Below are 15,491 nucleotides of genomic sequence, written 5' to 3' on the forward strand. Positions count from 1 at the left end.
TTAACCAGATCTTTAAAAGGTTGCTCTTCACCTTCCTTACAAAGAATGACTCCTGCTTGAGGGAATAAAGCTGCCTTTTCAGCAAGGTTGGTAGTGTTTCCCTGTGCCAAACCTGGCTCATGGCAGGGTCCTCCTGATGATCAGCACTAGCTGGTATCAGAAAGAAATTGCCCTGGTGGTAGAGTACTAGAATGTGTGGGTTTTCCATCATCTTCTGAAGGTTTTTGACATTACCCACTGCTGGAATGCGAGTGGGACAGATAACTGAGGTGTTCCAGTCTGATGAGTCTCATGTTCCTATTTTCTTATGCATGTGCTCTGAGATTTTTCTGTAAAGTTCTATAACTGTAACTTGTGATTAACTAGAGAGAGAAATATATCCCTAAATTGAAGGTGATGAATTAATTTACATACATTCTTTGTAAAGAGACACAATACTTAGTTAAAATGGGTAGAATGGACTTTTATTTTCATTCATTCTTCAAGAATACCACACAATTAGATAGCAACATCTGAAAAAAAATCTTGAAATAATTTAAAACAGAAGGCACAGAAGAATAAACCCGATAAACTAACCACAAGATCATAAGAGAACCCCCCCTCCCACTAAAAACATTGGGGCCCCTTCGGAACAAGTTTCTGTCTCAAGACATTGTGATCAAAAGCTATTGCCCAGTGGAACAAAACATATAGCACAACATAAGCTTAACCACGCTTTCATGATACAAAAGAAAAAAAAGGGTAAAAGTGTGATTTTTGCTCAGATTTTGAATAGGATGTCACTTCAAATGAAATATTTTAAATTCAACACACTGGTCAATATATTTCCTAAATGCTATGCAAAGACGTAGTTGGCAAAACTTGTTCTCATCTCAGCTAGGGATATCAAAGAAATGTAGCCTCTGACTGCTTCAAAAACAAATATTCTCTATACAGTAATATACTGCATGGGCGACTGAGTTGTGTCCTGATAGTGTGAAAGCAAACAAACATCATACACCACAGAGAGGAATAAAACTACTTCAGTCATAAGAGCTTTTACATTTTTTGCAAGAGATGGTAGCTTTATTTTTTAAACAAAGCTACTGGAATCAGTGACATGCGATAATATGCCCCAATAGTATAGCCGCTAAATCTGAAAATAAAGTTCATGCTTCACAATTGAAATATGCAGTGATTATGAAATACATTCGCTGATAATTAATACCATCATTATTACAATAGAGAGGTCATTCATAAATTAGTTCAGATTCTGAACTTGGTTTCTAAATGGAACGCTTTTTCAAGTACGCAGAACATTAACAATGTACAGATTTTGCTCCAGATCAGCACATTAGTTGGTGTGCTTTTACAAAAGGACGCTTATCCTGCAAACAAAGCAAAACCTGCAAGTGATAGGTTTGCTTTAAAAATGCTAAACATAATTAAAAGATATAAAATATTATAGTTGTCAACAATTGAGTGGCAAGTATTTGCCAAAGAAAAATGATTTCTCAAATACAAGACAGATCTTTTCAGCATTTTATACCAAGACATTTGTCAGCAAGTAATAGAATAAGTAAAACTTTGCAGCTCCTTTTGCACTTGGAGTCCCACACCTCCTTGCTTTTAAACGGTAATGTATACGGTCATAAACAGCTTTCTTCTTTTTTTTTAAATACCTCTCTGATTTACAGGTTGAGTCACAATAATGTTTCTACACAAGAATAAAAAGAGCTACTGACAATCACAATATAAACTGTAGAAATGGTTTTAGTAAAAATGTTCATCAAAATTTTCTGACATAGGAAAACATTCATTTGGAAAGTAAACTCTAATACAGCAGGCCGTTCGATCAGAGGTGACCCAGGCATTTTTATTGTTGCCAGCATTCTGACTGATTACTTCCATATTCCTTTGCATTATAGGATACAAACTTTGTAATATATTAAATCGTTTTCTAGCAAAGAGTCCGATTATTGCACTTTATAAAAATTCCAGTAACATCAGGCTTTTGTCCTACTCTTTTGTGAACACTGATGACCTGCAACAAAAACCATGGGACCAAACCCTTTCTTCTGAGTAAGACAAGTCCTTGAATGGTTTTAACATACTGGAACAAACTGAAAATATTTACAAACAATGAAAAATGCATTCCTTTTTACACCAATTTTGATTCACAGCAGCAACGGGTAGGACTTTAATTGCATTACTGACATGAACCTTCTGTCAAGGAGAGAGTACATAGTTTACCATTTTATGTTTCAATTTGGAAAAAATACTAGGAGAAACCAGAAATACCACAGAATTCTTCTGCTTACTGTCAGAATATTACTGTCTGGGAAGGCTTAATGACAATAACACCTTAATGTGCATATGCCAGCTCTTAAACAATGAGCACAATAAACTTGATAGATATGGCTGTTTCAAGATGGCAACATAGGTACAGTAAAGAGGTTGAGAATGCCCCCCTTTAAAAAAATGAACGTGGCAGTTTTTGGCCCTGCTTATTACCAGCTGTATCAGTAGAAAAAAAAAATGGAGGCTTTGTTCCAGCCATGTAGAAAATCAGCTGCTCGAACCAAAGCTGTTTTACAAATCTATATGAGGCTTCCAGGCCAGCAAACAACAGTCAAAGTTACTTTGTTCCTCTGCTCCTTCAGCATAGGAACTAGTGAGGAATGGCTCATGCCCACTGTGGATAGTCCATTTACAGCGACAATCATGTCACCACACCTAAAAAAGGAAACAAAATGGAAAGCAGCTGATGAACAATGATAGTGCACAACAACTAACACAACAATGAGTAACAGATGGCATTTCATAGTTAGGGCCTCAGGTTTCTGTTGGACTTGAAGTTCAGCTGCAAGAGCTAAAAGCATTCAATTAAAAAAATGAAGTCTGACCGCCCATTGTTAAGTAGTATGGGGAATTCTTGAACCCCTGGGGTTCAGCTCTGGCGTAATTCCAACACTAGCTTTAAGAGTTTGCTTGTAGAAAGTTACCAGGATTGATGCAAGAGTGGGAGAGGGAGAGAGAAAAAGTAATCATTTACCGGGGCTAAGTAGGGGATAATAATAAAAAAATTATATATATGCAGATTTATAATATAAATGTTTATATGATAAAAATATATATACATGTTTATAGGGTTAACACACATTTACATATGATTTGTATTTATTGTAGCTGGAAAAAGCAGTGATACCTATACTGAAGATTGCTCAACACTTTCCAACATAAGACCCTGTTTTCCGTTGCTTATAACTTTACCTAACTTAACCATTCAAGCTAAAGTTTCCCATGCCAGGTGTCTGCCTCGGGGTGTGTGTGTGTGTAGCCTGAATGGCTAAGTTTTGTAAAGTTACACACACACACACTCTCTCTCTCTCTGAGGCAGACACCTGGCATGGGAAACTTTAGCTTGAATGGTTAAGTCTGGTAAAGTGTATATATAGGAAAGTTTCAACTAAAATGGTTCAACTATTTCCAAAAATGAGGTTAAGGGAAAATACATTGTTTTGCCCATGTTAAAAAAATTCCTACAACCATTTCGTTGAGAAGGTCTACTGTCCCCACTCTTTGGAGCGGGGATTTAAAATTAGGCAGAGAAAGCACCTTTTGCCATCCATGTGAAAATTTGCCCGAATTTGGTCAAGTTATCAACATCTGAAAAATCTCAGTTTGTACATGCTTGGTAGAGACTTGTTTGAGTTTACCAGCTACAGTCTCTTTAGATTCTTTCTGCACTCAGCATGCTCTATCTAAGTGGTTTGCAAACTGTGGGTTGGGACCCCAAAGTGGGTTGGGACCCAATTAAAAAGCCAACCTCAGGGATGGCTTAGAGTTGCTGAGGCCTGGAGCCAAAGTCAAAGCACGAGCTCCACCGCCCGGGGCCGAAGCCCTAGGGCTTGAACCCTGGACAGCTGGGCTAGGTTACAGGCCTCTATCCCCACACTGCTCCCATCTGTGACTTGACAGTATATGTTCTATTTCCACAGGGCTACTGAGCATGCTCCAGCACTGCGTTGCAGGGGATGAGCAGTAATTTCCCTGCAATTGTTTCTCCTGAATACTGGGGACACCAGAATTCTCTGTCCTTTATTCTCAATATTCCTTTTGCTCCTGTATAGGCAGGGTAGGAGAAAGCAGCCTGACTCAGAGTGGTGAGGAGCAGAGCGAGGGGGGAGAACAATTCCTAACTTTTAAGGTTGCAAAGTCAAGAACTCAATGCTCTTTTAATATAGTTGTTTTTAATGTAATTGTATATTAAAATAAAAATAGCAACTTATAGTATCATATAACAAAAATACTGTATGCTTAAGAGCCTGAGAATGTTATTTTATTTGATATTTAAGGGCCTTTAAAACTTGTTAGGATACTGGTATACAGTCTTAACGCATATGAGCACGGAAACCCTATTCTCAGGAATAAGGCATGCAGAATGATAAAATGAATTTTCTTCTTAAGCTAATTTGTAACAAAATAGAAATAGAGAGATTATTGCATAGTAAACCTCCAAGAATCATACAGAGCTCCGAAAACCACACAGCGTCACTCTTAGTAGCTTAGCTATTGCTATGATTTGAGTCATAAGATGGCCTCTAGTCACCGCCATGTCATTGGAAACATGCATTAAGCTGTTCTGAAAATAAATTAAGCCTTCCTCATTTTGTAGTCATCACATGATTCATATCTACCCTGTATGTAAAACAAATATGGTACCATCTTCTACTCATGTTATCAAACCTTTGTAATGTCCAATTTACAAACAAGGGAAGCTTTAACAGGCATTTCAAATCCTGCATCTGGAGGGACCCTAAATTCAGCCAAAATGAACACGATTTGCAGATCCTCTTAAAGTGCCAGATTTGAAAATTGGAACCTGCATGTTGATTGCCTCTCACAGTGATCTTGACTAGATACTGCTTTAGCCTCTCCTCCACTTGCTTCCCCACTTCTCTATTATAAAATGAAGTCCTCTAGCTTTTGTAATCCTCCTCGAAGTAGGCAGAGAGCATTATACAACATGTTCACTTCCCTACTCTAGGCTCCAAATCCTGGGCAAGACATTTCCCCCCTATGCTGGGTCTTGGCCTAATGGAGGAGTCAAGGAATCAGTAGAGGTGATGGTGGAGATGGGTCAGATCAGCACCACTGGCTGATGGTGGAACGTGTTTCCAAAGAAAGGTGGGGGAAGGAAGAATGACTGGGACTAGATGCTCCCACAAGTTCTGACTGATCCCACTTCTCCCAGCCAAAAATCCTTCTGACTTCTCAGCACTGCACCTAGTAGACTTGCCAAGCTGCTTTAGGGAGTTGGCCAGCTCCCAAAAAACACCTGGATATTAGTCAGTTTTCCAAGGATTATATGTAATGTAATGAATCACTTCATGCAATATGCCTTATCATCACTTTGTCCATCCAATTTCTAATACCATTTAAAAAGAATGCAGTAGCACTTACTTTAACCTTCCGTCAAAGTATGCTGGAGTTCCTAGAACAATCGTTTTAATGAAGAAAGGTTGGTTTGTGTGATTCTCCTCATATCCACCAACGATGCTAAAGCCCCAACTTCCTAAATTGCTCCTCCGTAGCACTACATCATGGCAGCTATGTAGGCCGCTGTGGGGTGAGATTATAGTGTGGAAGGAGAAAAAACACATGCCATGTAAATATTTTCATGTTATGTGCAACACTTGCTCTATTGCATCACCGCAATAAGCGTGAAAGAGAAGGGGTAATGGTGGGTAAAGGATGGTAATTAAGTGTTCCCAGGATGAATCATCTTGTAATATTTAACCATCTTGACTACCGCGTGCTTAAAATTACAAAAAAACTCTGGAGGTAAAAATGTATTAAACATAAAGAATGAATTGTTGGAATTATTGGTTAAATACAGTTACATCTAGAAAGTGACACTTCTAAATGATGATGTGGGGGTTTATATTTATCCTCCCCCCCACCAGCTTTCATATCCAGTGTGTTTCATTTGCAAAATGAAAGATGATTTTTCTGTCAGTTTAGTATTTTCCATCTTGAATTTAGGACCTGAAAACCCATCTGTTTTCTTTCTGCCTCTTCCTGGTTCATCACTACCAGTAATGAAAATTTTGCAATCAGATGACAGGTTTTTGGATGACGCAAAAGGCAGAGTATAAATAAACCAGATTGCATTCGAGTAGCTGTATTGGCTTTGAAATACCTACAGTAGGGAAACAAGTAGTAATAAAACAAGGAGAAATGACTGAAAAATGCACAAAGAGAAAATCTGTTGGGTAAAAATGTGCCATATTATTTTATTTATATATCTTAGGGCTGTCAAGTGATGAAAAAAATTAATTGCGATTAATCATAATAGAATATCATTTATTAAAATATTTTTGGATGTCTTCTACATTTTCAAATGTATTGATTTCAGTTACAACACAGAATACAAAGTGTACAGGGCTCACTTTATGTTTATTTTTATTACAAATATTTGCAGTGTAAAAAACAAAAGAAATAGCATTTTGCAATTCCCCCATAAAAAATACTGTAGTGCAATCTCTTTATATGAAAGTTCAACTTACAAATGTAGAATTACGTAAAAAAAACCCCAAAACAAACAAAAAAACAATCAACAACCTGTATTCAAAAATAAAACAATGTAAAACTTTAGAGCCTACAAGTCCACTCATCCTATTTCTTGTTCAGCCAATCGCTCAGATGAACAAATTTGTTTACATTTGCAGGAGGTAATGATGCCCGCTTCTTATTTACAGTGTCACCTGAAAGTGAGAACAGGTATTCGCATGGCACTGTTGTAGCTGGTGTTGCAAGATATTTATGTGCCAGATGCTCTAAAGATTCATATGTCCCTTCCTGCTTCAACCACCATTCCAGAGGACGTGTGTCCATGCTGATGACGGATTCTGCTTGATAACGATCCAAAGCAGTGTAGACTGACGCATGTTCATTTTCATCATCTGAGTCAGATGCCACCAGCAGAAGGTTGATTTTCTTTTTTGGTGGTTCAGGTTCTATAGTTTCCACATCTGAGTGTTGCTCTTTTAAGACTTCTGAAATCATGCTCCACACCTCGTCCCTCTCAGATTTTGGAAGGCACTTCAGATTCTTAAATCTTGGGTCGAGTGCTGTAGCTACCTTTAGAAATCTCACACTGGTACGTTCTTTGCATTTTGTGAAATCTGCAGTGAGTGTTCTTAAAATGAAAAACGTGCTGGGTCATCATCCGAGACTGCTAGAACAGGAAATATATGGCAGAATGCGGGTAAAACAGAGCAGGAGACTTACAACTGTCCCCCAAGGATTTCAGTCACAAATTTAATCAACACATTTTTTAATGAGCATAACCAGCATGGAAGCATGTCCTCTGGAATGGTGGCCGAAGCATGAAGGAGCATATCTGTTTGCTTAGCATATCTGGCACGTAAATACCTTGCAATGCCAGCTACAAAAGTGCCATGCGTATGCCTGTTCCACTTTCAGGTGACACTGTAAATAAGAAGTGGGCAGCATTATCTCCCATAAATGTAAACAAACTTGTTTGTCTTAGCAATTGGCTGAACAAGAAGTAGGACTGAATGGACTTGTAGGCTCTAAAGTTTTATATTGTTTTGTTTTTGAGTACAGTTATATAACAAAAAAAATTTACATTTGTAAGTTGCACAATAAAGAGATTGCACTACAGTATTTGTATGAGGCGAACTGGAATTAATTTGCAAACTGGGCACCATCAAATTAGGCCTGAATAAAGACTGGGAGTGGATGGGTCATTACAAAACCTAATTTCACCATACTAATTTCCCCCTACTGTTTCTCACACCTTCTTGTCAACTGTTTGAAATGAGCCACTCTCATTACCACTACAGAAGTGATTTTTCCTCCTTTGATATTCTATTGTTAATTGAATTGTCTCGTTAGACTGACCCCCCAGTTGGTAAGGCAACTCCCATCTTTTCATGTACTATGTATATATATACCTGCTACTGTATTTTCCACTCCATGCATCTGATGAAGTGGGTTCTAGCCCACGAAAGCTTATGCCCAAATACATTTGTTAGTCTCTAAGGTGCCACAAGGACTCCTCATTGTTTTTTCTGATACAGACTAACACGGCTACCACTCTGAAACCTGAAAAATACTTTTTCTTTTGTTTATCATTTTCACAGTGCAAATATGTGTAATAAAAAAATAATAACAAAGTAAGCGCTGTCCACTTTGTATTCTGTGTTGCTGAAATCAATATATTTGAAAATGTAGAAAACTATCCAAAATATTGAATAAATTTCAATTGGTATTCTATTGTTTAATAGTGTGATTAAAACAGCGAATAATTTTTTTGAGTTAGTCGCATGAGTTAACTGCAATTAATCGATAGCCCTAACATATTATATATATATGTATGAGTCACTTTCCTGACCATAACCACACTTTCAAAAGTGGTAATGCATATCCAAAAGTGTTGAATTAAAGAACATTTTTCTTTTCATAGAAAATCTTTATGCAAATCCAGAGAAGCAGAAAATGTTGAGGTAGGCCTAACTGTTGCTTCTCTACATTAATCATGTTGTGCCATGCATTGTAGCATATAAGGCATAATTAAGCGGCAAAATTTAGTTGTTTGTAGTATGTGAGCAATAAATGATTGCCAGCTATTGTTAAGCAGAGTTATTTATCAGACTTGAAAGAAGTTTACTGTAACTGTATAACTCACAAGACATTATGACTGTTTTACAGGAAGTTACATACAGACATCTTGTACAGAAAAACCTAAAGGAAATCAATGAGGGCCTGATCCTGAAAGACCTTTTTACCAAGGGAAGTGGCTTGTTACTGTGTGTAGTTATAATAACTTCAGATTTATATTATGGTCTCAATGCTGACTGTCAGATTTGGTTTCTCCCATGGTTAGTTGCAATGGGAGATTAACATGGGACATGATGTGAATGTATCTGACATGACCCCATGTATGGTCATGCTCGAGCCATGCACACAAAACTGATACTGAACTCAAATCAATCCTGTAGGATCATCAGAGGGACTCTGAGAGCGACTCCCACATTGTCGCTATACTGCCTCGCGGGGATTGCATCACCATCAGTGAGGCGGGATGCCTTCAGTAAAAAGGAGACACAAAAACAGGTGCATGTTTCAAGACAGCCACTGAATGGACACATTCCACCACCCAAGAGTCTGAAGTCCAGAAACAGCTTTGCCTTTGTAAGTCCCTTACCCCAAAATACCACTGTGGAAGGCTACAGAGTAACAAAATGGGGGGGAAACACCAATGATCTTGGAGAACCTAGTTCTTTCAGAACAACTCTCTCCAGCTGCTGACCTCAGATGAAAACAATGGTGTACTCTAAATTGAGTGACAGCTGGGTGGCAAAGACTGGTGACAATATGACCAAGTGGAAGCTGACGAACGACCCCAGACGTGAATGTGGAGAGCCTAGGCAAAACACTTGAACGCTGCCACAGTGCCCCGTCAACATCCCTTACTCCAGAGGAACTACTCGAGATAAATGACAACAACAAATCTTGGCTGTGGTTTTGGAGTAATAAGCTATGATAATGACTTCAGGATTTCATTCTGTTACCATCACATTCTACATGCTCTCTGTGGTTACATCTGCAAACCGTGGGTGTAAACCTGGAAACTCTTTCTATTAAGGATAGGGCTTAGTGTGGTGCACAGTGTGATTGAAGTTAACAGGACTATGCACAGTAATAAACACTATCCTTGATAATAAGTGTTTCCCAGAATTAGGCCCACAGTTTGTCGATATAGCTACCAGAGAGTGAAAAATGGGATGATAAGTGAAATCTGGTGATATCAGTCAGGCCAAAAGTTAGGAAAAGGAAATGGGTTTGCAGCGGGTGTATTTGTGCTCAGTGGAGTTGGTGGCTGGTTTTCTGAGTTACCTATATGAGATTTGTGAATGCAGATTGGTCTGTTCTAACTTCTTTCTGCATGTGTGCCTAAAACCTGTGTGATAAAAGTCAATGATCAGTGAAGGTTATATCCTTCATTCTATGAAGCTATTCATTTGCCTTTCTAAACTTCGTTTTGTATATTAATATAGGGTAATTTGGGTAAGTGCTCTATGTTTCCTGTTTAAAACTCAGGCTTAACTTAGGGAGCAAAAGGACAGTTTACATTCATCGGGGGAATTGAATTGGTTAGTGTTAGACTTTTCCCAAGGTTTCTGAAGGGATAATCAGTGTTTTCTATCTTCCGGCTGGCTAACAGGATACTTTTGCTGTACAATCCTTTGTAAGTGGATTGTAAATTGAATGTGGCTGCAATAGATAGGCAGCAATAGGGTGAAGCAGGTGCTGTAACTAAGCTGTTCTCTGCTTTAGAGTTTAAATAATATTATATTAATTAAAACTGCTGCAGCAGCACAAAGTAAAACCCCACTAAAAATTAACTGTTATTGTATCTGAACGCATGTATAAGAAAGAAACCCTTCAGCATGTTGCTTCAGCCCTATGTACGTCACACAAATATTTTATAGCAAACTGAAAAATGTCAGGAGAGTGACACAGCCAAATGCAGGAGTTAATATTATAACAGCAGTGTAAACATGAGTTTAAACAGATCATTCATTAACTAGTACCTTGGAAGCCCCAGCCACATGACCCAGGAGGGTGACCAGCTAGCATCATATTCATTTTCGCTGATTGTGCTTGGTTGTTCCTCATTACTCTGGGTATGTTCTTCAGCAATCTGGATCTCCAGTGTTTTGAGTGCCACCACTGAAGAGGTAGCACTGGCTTTGAGCATAGCCACTGCCTCACTATGACTTAGATTGGTCAGGTCAATACCATTAATATTCAGCAACACATCACCTGTTTAAAAGGCACAAATAAGAGTGTAAGTCATGTGGCCTATTGGTCTTCCTGTGCTAATACCTGGCCTGTACTTACAACACATTACCCAATACCTGTTCATGTCAATGTGTTATCTCCCTGGGCCTAGACAGACAGAAACAGTAACTTTCAGAGGTGTGAACTGCAGTGTATTAACTCTGCAGCCTCATACGGACAATTTAAACATAATGCGTAAACTATTTCACAGCTGCATATTTCAGCAGAAACAGAAACGCTGTGCTTGGCTAGCATGCTCTGCTATCATACAAGTCAGAGGTGGAAATGATCTATTAGGTCAGGCACCACTCCTGCATCAGAATAGAATGACCCCTATGGTATATCCTCCAGTGCTCTGTTCAGTCCACATTTAAATGACTTGAACACTGGAGCTTTTACCTCTGCCACTGGAAACTATTCTCACCATTATGGATTTTTTCCCTGACTTTTCCAGCTTTGTGTTCCTTTTCTTAATGTATCCCATTCCTCATAATCGTCCCTCAGGGTTTAAAGGGAAGGGGGAAAAAGAATGGCAAAAGGTGTAATGTAGCCATGAGAGAGAGGGGAAGTCTTGCAGAAGGTAGCACAGCAATCCTCACATGCACACTTCAATCCTACTGCGTGTCTGTGCTTTGCCAATCAGGAAACACAAAACAGGGATCACAGGAAAGATTAAGAAAGAAAAATCAGCTCTGAGGAAGCAAGAGCATCTGTAAAAAGATTATAATGATCTGGAAGGAGTCTAAAATACAAAGATTGCTGAAAACAATTTTCCTTGAGAATATTTTAAAAGAAGGAGAGTGTCTCTTATTGTCTGAGTGGTTACAGTGTTCCTGCTGCAGTGCAGAACAAATCAGCAACATCCAGGACTCAGTTACACAAGATATGAGAATCAATCACTTTCCAGAAACTTGCATAGCAGGGAAGGCTAATTCCTTTTGTAGTTTCGGCTTTAACATCACATAAGGAAGAAAGTCACAATTGTTGCTTCGACAAATGGATTTTTAAATAATGTTTAGAAAAAGATACTGTGCACATTTGTATACTGCATTTAATGTTCCTACCTTACATGGTCATGAAAAATATCCTCCATTACCTCATTTTAAATTTGCACACTTCAGTTACTGTCTAAACTTTGCCCTTATGTCAGTATGGGCCCATAGGATTTCTAAGTCTGTGCAGTACTGCATGGGGTTGCATTATGTATTTATGTGATTTAGGCGTATGTACAACACATTTTACAAAAAATAGATCAGGAAAATGTCAGGCTGTACCTTAAGCATTATTACATCAGTATTACCAATATCATCCACCCCACCCCACCCAATTTCTTTCTCAAAAGCTGGGGATAACAGATGCCCTGTCCTGAAGATCAGCAAGCTCAGTTTAGGTCAGACCAAGGATGGGGAAAGTGAACTACAGAAAGGAGGGTCACTTGCTGAAAATGCCCTGCTATTAGCACAGTTAAACCAGGTGCCTGTCATCAGAACAGATCAGTTTAGCTGAGGTACTGAAGATATTACACAAGGAAAGAGGTGGTTTCTGAGACAGCTACAGGACCCAACCCATGAGATCAAAACCAAAAACAGGATGTGTGTGCTGAAGTGAAAAACACCAGACAAGACCCTTAACTCACAGGGGTATTACAGTCAACTTTACACAGCCCTTTCCCAAGCCAGGGGAAAGTGTGGCATTGTACATTGAATTTCCAAGAGTGGAATATTTGAGAGAAGCATTTATCACTGTTACCCTACATCTCCTGAGAAACCTTATGATACCTTGCAAAACAAACTCATCAACAGAATAACTGAAAGACGCACACGCTGCCATTTGAGTCAAAGCCTACCTCGTTTGATCCTGCCATCTCTTGCAAGACAGCCATGAGGCTGCACGCTAGTAACAAAGATTGGTAGTTCACCACTTTTGCTGCCTCTGCCTCCCGCTACTGTCATTCCAAGGGATTCATGTGGCTCTTTTTTCACCGTAATGTGCTTTTCTTGGCATGTAACACACTGGGAAAGAATCTGCAAGAAGACAACAAAAGACCCTTTATTTAAAAAAATTCAAAATTGATGCTTCGTAGGCTCCTAATCTATATTTAGGTAGCTCATGATAGCAGCCTGATTTTCAAAGGTACAGAGAACCTGCAGCCAGAGCCGTCCCTAGGGTATGGTGAATTGGGGCAGCTGTCCCAGGCCCCGCGCTTTGGAGGCCCAGTGGCGGCCGCCCCGAATTGTCATACCCTAGGGACAACTCTGTGTGCGTGTTGTGCGGGGGGCGTTAGGCCGGTGCAAGGAGGGTGGGGTTAGGTTGCAGAGGGCCAGGCTAGCCCAGGGGGTTAGTAGATGGCCTGGCATTGACAGTGCGGGTCGGGCCCGCACTCACCGGTGGGAAGCAGCAGCAGCAACCCCAGCCCGCTCCGCTGGCTCCCGGTGTCACTTGGGGGAGGGGGCGGAAGCTGGAAAGAGGCAGGGCAGGAGCCAGAAGAGATGGGGCGGAAGCTTGGGGGAAGAGGTGGAGTGGGGGTGGGGCCTGGGCCGGGTTCTCCTGGACCCCAAACCCCCTAGGGATGGCCCTGCCTGCAGCCCTGATTGACTGCAGGTGATCAGCACTTTCGAAAAATCAATCCATTTATTTAGGTTCCTAAATATGGATTAGGAGTCTAACTTTAAGCATCCATTTTTTAAATCTCACTTCTAATTTACTTACAATATGCTTAGAGAGGATATCACTGCACTGGACACTGAAGATCTGCAATGCCAAGTTTTGGTGCTGCTGTACAAAATCCATATGTTCATATGGCTAGCGTCATGGCACTGAGAGACACAGGACTTTGATGTTTAGGTGGATGTCACACTTACTAAGTGCATCATTTTTGTAAGTATCATATGGACCAAACTCTACAGACTCAATGTGAACTGAAAAAGCATGTGTACTTTAAGGGTCACATGTCGAAACACCTTTTAAACAGTTTGTTTTTATTTATGCAATTTTTTTTTCTTTTGCAGCTTGTCTCCAGAATCAGGCTTACCTATGTTTGGCTTCACACCATCAGGAGGGTTTAAACCTGAACTAAGGGCTTGTCTACACAGGGAGTTATTCTGCAATAGTTATCCAAATTAACTCCATGTGGGGACACTTTTTCGGGAATAAGATTGCCTTATTCCCAATTAGTTTAATCCATTTTGGAAGTAGGTTAGACTAATTTAGCATAAAACACTCTTGTTCCGGAATAAGAGTGTCCCCACAGGGAGTTATTCTATAATAGCTATTCCAATTTAAATTCACCTTAATCCAAATTAATTTGCCTATGTAGACAAGCCCAAATGTATTTTATTTGCTTAAATGCCTTCATCCTCATGTACTTGCTGATATATTTAAAGCATTCCACATTTACCTCCACTGATCATCTCAAATCTACAGAAGGTTTAGAGGTAGAAATACAGAAATAAGAAATTACACCAGTTAATCTTCCAGTGGCAGTTATATCATCTCTTCACCGCACATGAAAAAAACAGTACCCTTTTATATTCCCAGTACATGTCAGAAGTAGTTTAGTATTAGAGTGGCAGACACATACCACTGTATACATATTAAAGGCAGTTTATTTTTAATTCCATCAGGTTTTGTGGCCATTTACTTGCTGGTGCTGTACAATTATGTATACAACATTCTTTAAGACAACAAACTTCAAAAACAACTCTGGCTTATCCTTAGATGAGAAAGGAGTGCAGGTGAACTATATGATGAACCCCCCTGGGACTTTTTCTGAAATCTCCCAAATGTTTGGAAGAAAATCCTGGCAAAAAATCTAAAGTGCTTACAACTTAAGTGACTGACATTGAATTTGGTTATCAACACCATTTGTTGAAAAAGGATATAAAGGAGGTCTATTAAAAGCCTGACACTTTAGATGATTATATGATTCATTGAATTTGAAGGGCCAGAACTCATATTTTTGGAACTACCAAAATGTCTGAAGCATAAGCTCTGAATAGTATTTTATTTTTGTAGTAGGTCTTCTGCATAATGCCACACTAGATTCATGGAGTCTCTTCATCCTGCTTCACCCTATCATATAAAATATAAGCCACCCAGTACCCATGCAGTAGCCACAGCTCTCTTTCCTTTGATTCAGGGAAGGGAAAACATGACATTTTCCGCCACAGGCAATGACAATCTGGTCATATAACTCCTGGGGGAATTCTGCGCCACTGCACAATGCAGAATTTTGCAGAAATTAACTTGTGCGCAGAATTTCCTTTCCCCTAAAGAAATGGGCTGCAGTGCTGCTACCTGCCACTGGACTCAGCAGAGCCCAGCTTGCACATGGAAGACACTGCTGGAGGGAGGGAGAGGGAGCTAGAGTGTTCCTGGCAGCTGCAGTTCCCAGCATGCCCTGAGGGAAGGAGAGGGCGGTGCGCAGGAAACTCTGTTCAAACCTGGGACCGAGCATCAGTCTGTTTCTCCTTCTGGATTCCTGGGCTGTGCAGCAGGGCTCTAGGGTGTGGGTATCTGGGCCAGGGGGGCCCCCATGGCTGGGCTCTGGGGCAGAGGGGTTGTGGGTGTCTGGCCCCCTGGCTGGGCTCTGGGGGGGTGGGGAGAGGAGAAGGGGGCAGAGAAACAGGAATTGG

At 39.9% G+C, this 15,491-nt stretch overlaps 1 protein-coding gene across 5 annotated transcripts in view; it reads right to left on the reverse strand.

Moving 5' to 3' along the window:
- Positions 1 to 442: 442 nt before the first annotated feature.
- The window catches only part of LNX2 (ligand of numb-protein X 2), a 93,817-nt gene continuing 78,768 nt past the window's right edge, over positions 443 to 15,491 (reverse strand). For 4 of the 5 annotated variants that reach the window (XM_073340617.1, XM_073340607.1, XM_073340627.1 and 1 more), the window contains 4 exons: positions 12,704 to 12,881; positions 10,608 to 10,839; positions 5,446 to 5,604; positions 443 to 2,715 (listed from right to left, as the gene is read on the reverse strand). In XM_073340617.1, coding sequence (XP_073196718.1) covers positions 2,580 to 2,715; positions 5,446 to 5,604; positions 10,608 to 10,839; positions 12,704 to 12,881 — 705 coding nt within the window. In that variant the 3' untranslated portion in view covers positions 443 to 2,579. Of the gene's footprint in view, positions 2,716 to 5,445; positions 5,605 to 8,994; positions 9,099 to 10,607; positions 10,840 to 12,703; positions 12,882 to 15,491 lie in introns of those variants that run through there. The other variant, XM_073340637.1, reaches the window with a different exon arrangement.

The sequence above is a fragment of the Lepidochelys kempii genome, chromosome 1 (genome assembly GCF_965140265.1).
Source record: "Lepidochelys kempii isolate rLepKem1 chromosome 1, rLepKem1.hap2, whole genome shotgun sequence".
In the NCBI taxonomy this organism is placed as follows: domain Eukaryota; kingdom Metazoa; phylum Chordata; order Testudines; family Cheloniidae; genus Lepidochelys; species Lepidochelys kempii.